Source organism: Penicillium oxalicum, chromosome III (genome assembly GCF_001723175.1).
Source record: "Penicillium oxalicum strain HP7-1 chromosome III, whole genome shotgun sequence".
In the NCBI taxonomy this organism is placed as follows: Eukaryota; Fungi; Ascomycota; class Eurotiomycetes; order Eurotiales; family Aspergillaceae; genus Penicillium; species Penicillium oxalicum.
Window position 1 is genome coordinate 3239086 of NC_064652.1, and position 3993 is coordinate 3243078.

Consider the following 3993-nt stretch of genomic DNA (forward strand, 5'->3'; position numbering starts at 1 on the left):
GAACCGCATGTACGAAGATGCTTTGTGGTATGCTGTCAAATATGGGACGCATGTGATCGCGGAAAGCGTGTTGGAGCAGCCGGGCCTCAATCTAAATGCCACAGATGCGCACGGCAGGACCGTACTGCACTTAGCGGCTTTTTGGGGCCATTTGAATTGCACAATTGCTATTATCGCGTGGAGCCAACCACGATATCAAGGACTATCGCGGCTAGTCTCCAAGAGACTGGGCCTTTCACGCAAACAGGGTTTCAACGGTGAAGGTGCTGTCGTCCCGCCATGTTCTTCCATCAGCCTTCGGACAACACATCTTGGATAGCGGTGATCCACCTCTACACCAAGCTATGACTCATGGCTTTCTGGATACCGTCAAGCAAGTTCTCAGAGAGGAAAGCCTTAATCTCGGGAGACAGAATCGGAATGGCGACACGGCGCTTCACCTTGCCGTCCGGCTGAAATCGCGGGAACTGCTTGATCTACTTCTTGACCATCCTCGTATCAACGTCAATCCTACTTACAGAGATGGCAACACGCCACTGTGGGAGGCTTCACGCTCGCAGTGCGATGAAATTATCAAGAGGTTTCTCGGGCACAAAAGCGTGGACACCAACCTCATCGGTGGCCGCAGCAAGTGTGCTGGATAGAAATAGGTTTAGTGAGGAGCGCTATTCAAAAGCATATCGACTGGCATGAGGGATTTTATAGAAACGCCCAAGCAGCGATGACGGACAAGAGACCTTCTTGATTACAGAATCTTAGCCTTGCACCTACAAGCTCCGTATTTTGACGTTTACGTCGACTAGCCATAAGGGCGCGTTACAGTAAAATCACGCTCAACCATCTTCATGAAAACGCCAGTATATCTAGGATCAATTGGTTCTGTTGTATCCAGAACCCATCGCGAGACCCCTCTCGGAATATATGGGTACGGCTTAAGTGATAGCACTACCCGGACAACTAGTAATTGGCTTAACTTGCTGTGGTTGCCTACAGAGTATCGACCGTCCTTTCCCCCCCTTATTGTCCTATTCCCCACCTGCCTATTGGGAGTATTCTTCTCATCCATAACATCCTAACTATATATTCAGACAGACATTAACACGAAGAAATACCTTAACCACATATTCGAACAACATAGTATAGCGTGTTAGAATGCGTAAGGAACGGCATAAGCCAGTAATTGAGTAATGTTGCAGACGTCTTAGAAGCCTACGATAGCCTTGAGGGGAAGCGTGCCCTCCACAGTGACCACACTTCTCAAACGTCAACTTTACCATATAAAGCTAGCGTGTCTCAGGGAGGAGGGAGAGCAACAGCGGCTCTCAGTCATTTGATATCTATCAAGGAAGCCTCAGCGGTATTGAAGACCGCCGAAACCTCGGCACGACATTCTGTGAAGTTGTAAAACTACAGTATGGCCTTTTACGCATTTAATGGGTCTAAAGAAGCAAAGAGAACCATTCTGAATTGAGGTAATAGAGATGATTGAACAAGAGACCCTCACACTAGCGAGGACTTGTTGAATTGTCCTTGCTTATATATCTGTAGATCAAGGAGTTGAGCCCTCGGAGCTTTCCGGATGTCGTAAATCCTACAAAGCAACCACGACAAATGGTAAGTCAAACTTGGTCCAGTCGTTTTTCCCTACGCCCACAATCCTCGACACATTCTATATCGCGGTATTCCGGTAGCACTTCAGCTTTGACGCGGGTAGTTTTGACCCGTTGGTGTTCGCCCAATTATTTCAGAGCCGTCCGAAGTGTTAGTATTTGCGCCGTCCCAGGATCCCTTTTGGCCGGCAAATTCGCCCGTCGTTTTCCAAATTGGCTGTGGGTGATTTGACTCCTATTCTTGGTAAGCTATAAATTCCAAGGGGCACAGGGAGGCAAAGCCGGCAAAAGGAAACTCACCAGCTGCTCTGCAGATAGCGGCCATCCTTTTGAATTGGTAGTCAGAATCACAATCTGACCTGTCTTCCTCATCCGCACAACTAGTTGAATGTCTGCATCGCACTGGACGTCATATTCGGTGGCTTTTTTGAAAAGTGTTTCCCTTCTTCTCAGCATCTTTTGGTAGTCTCTTCTTCCCTGACTTGTTCGCAGTCCCTCTTTCATTTTTTTTAGATTCGTAAATGGCTCAAAGTTAGAGGGGCCGCAACCAAGAAGTTCAGCTCTGTATTATAGTGTGGCCCGACGTTTCTTAGAATTTTGTTCCAAAGGAAGCCACGGCATAGCTTTATGTTATTATTGACCGCGCAAATCATATAACAATGAAATGTATTGGGAGCTGTTAGTCGAATTTCGCTTTCTTTTCATTGTAAGTAGTCAGCGAGCCAAAAATTGAGGTGGAGTCCACCTGTCACATATTGCTGCCTCAAGCTTAGTCTTGCCTCGTTTTAGATACCATTGTGGTGAAGCTGCTCGCTCATATTTTTCAACAGCAATGGAGATATCATGCTTATCTGCTGATCCTGAGCGTACTTATCTCGTTCAACGTTCGACTAATCTAAACTAGGGTTGCTCTAAGCCATGGTTAAAGGCCGGTTTGGGAAGTGGCAGTATTGCAAGTCATTTCGTATTGTAAATTTCTCTCAGATTTGTCATGCCGATGTATTTCACACCACTGAATACCGATACCTACCCCACATAGCCACAACTTGACACAGCCACAGCATTCTGTATCAAATGTGGTATCTTGGTATTTATTGAACACGTGTATTTCAACCTAATACGAAACACAGTGACTCTTTCTACCCTTCAAAACCACAATCAAGAATTGATCATCCAAATTCAGGCTCTATTTGCACCAGTTTATTCCGCTTCGACAGACGGCGGTCCCTTGTTGCGGACGTGATTACCCATTGCACTTTCATACGCAACTCTGTATGAGGCACGCTGCACATTCCATCGTTCTGATAGCGCTCACTTTGCTGGTTGTCGCTCAATTTCGATATGAGATCTAGACCACTTTGCACACTTTGCACTCTGTTGAAGATAGCTGATCAATAGTTAGGCAAGTGATTTCCTGGCCTGTGTAATCTTCAGTGGTTAAGGTCTTTCAACGTTGGAGTTAGGTACGGGACTGATCGACTGCGATGAGTTTATTTGCAGTATGCGTGTTACATTTCTCTAGCACGGTCCTTAGAACTGGCGGCATTGAGGCCAGTTGATCACTCATCGGGAGTAGGGAGGGAGTATGACCACTGATGACGGATCGCGCTATCTTCGCCGATCCCGCCACCCCACCGGCCTCATTTCACCACCCTCTCGTCACCACCCAATCCCTTCAGGATCATAAAAGCAGGCTCACCGTGTCCTACAGTAATAAACCTCTTACTTAACTGCTTTTGTCATTTGGCCTTAATTACAGAGACGATACTTTTCAACACTCGAGATAACACCCGGGAACGAGGTGTTTGAGGATGCTCAGCCCCGAGACTCGACGAAGAATTGACGGGCACTTGTCTATCTTTCCAAGGCCGTCTATAGTAGCAGACGTCGGGTTCTAATCCAGCCAACAGGAAATTGCTGCGAACGCCGGCGAAGACAGGGTCCCGCAACATTCATGATCGGCGTTAGTGCCGTTCTCAGAATCGCGTTGCGATTCTGCCCATAGCTCATGATTGCCGTGAGCTCTGCGGGAAAGCCCCTTCAGCGGATGCGCCTACATTGGGACGGCCTCCCGCACAAGCTGCTATCAGCCTACGTAAGCATACTGCGACCCACCACACCGCCGGCCACTGGTATATCGACTGCTAAAACCTCTCAATCATGCATAGAATATCATTTGGGGAATGGGAGAGAGGAGCTAGCGAGTAGAAATTTCTTAGATACCTCGGTTTGAGAATTGGCCTCAAGCGTGTAATTTCGGGGAACACGGATTGTGAAGCCCCTTCTCTTTCAGTCGGGGCGGCACTTGCCTCGTTACCCAATGAGACCCTTGTCGACTGGGGTGGGTCTCAGGAAGGATTATTGAACTACGCTGCGTATTAGC

The 3993-nt window shown here is 47.6% G+C and overlaps 2 protein-coding genes across 2 annotated transcripts; one reads left to right on the plus strand and one right to left on the minus strand.

Annotated features, from left to right (window-relative positions):
* Window positions 1–344: 344 nt before the first annotated feature.
* Window positions 345–644, plus strand: POX_c04525 (uncharacterized protein; the record flags this gene model as incomplete). The annotated part of the gene is made up of 1 exon (XM_050113400.1): window positions 345–644. One exon carries the CDS (start codon window positions 345–347, stop codon window positions 642–644), a length of 300 nt encoding a protein of 99 aa, XP_049970956.1.
* Window positions 645–1695: 1051 nt separating this feature from the next.
* Window positions 1696–2114, minus strand: POX_c04526 (uncharacterized protein; the record flags this gene model as incomplete). Its single annotated transcript, XM_050113401.1, has 2 exons — window positions 1696–1845; window positions 1911–2114. The coding sequence occupies 2 exons, from the start codon at window positions 2112–2114 to the stop codon at window positions 1696–1698; spliced, it is 354 nt and encodes a 117-aa protein (XP_049970957.1).
* Window positions 2115–3993: the final 1879 nt, after the last annotated feature.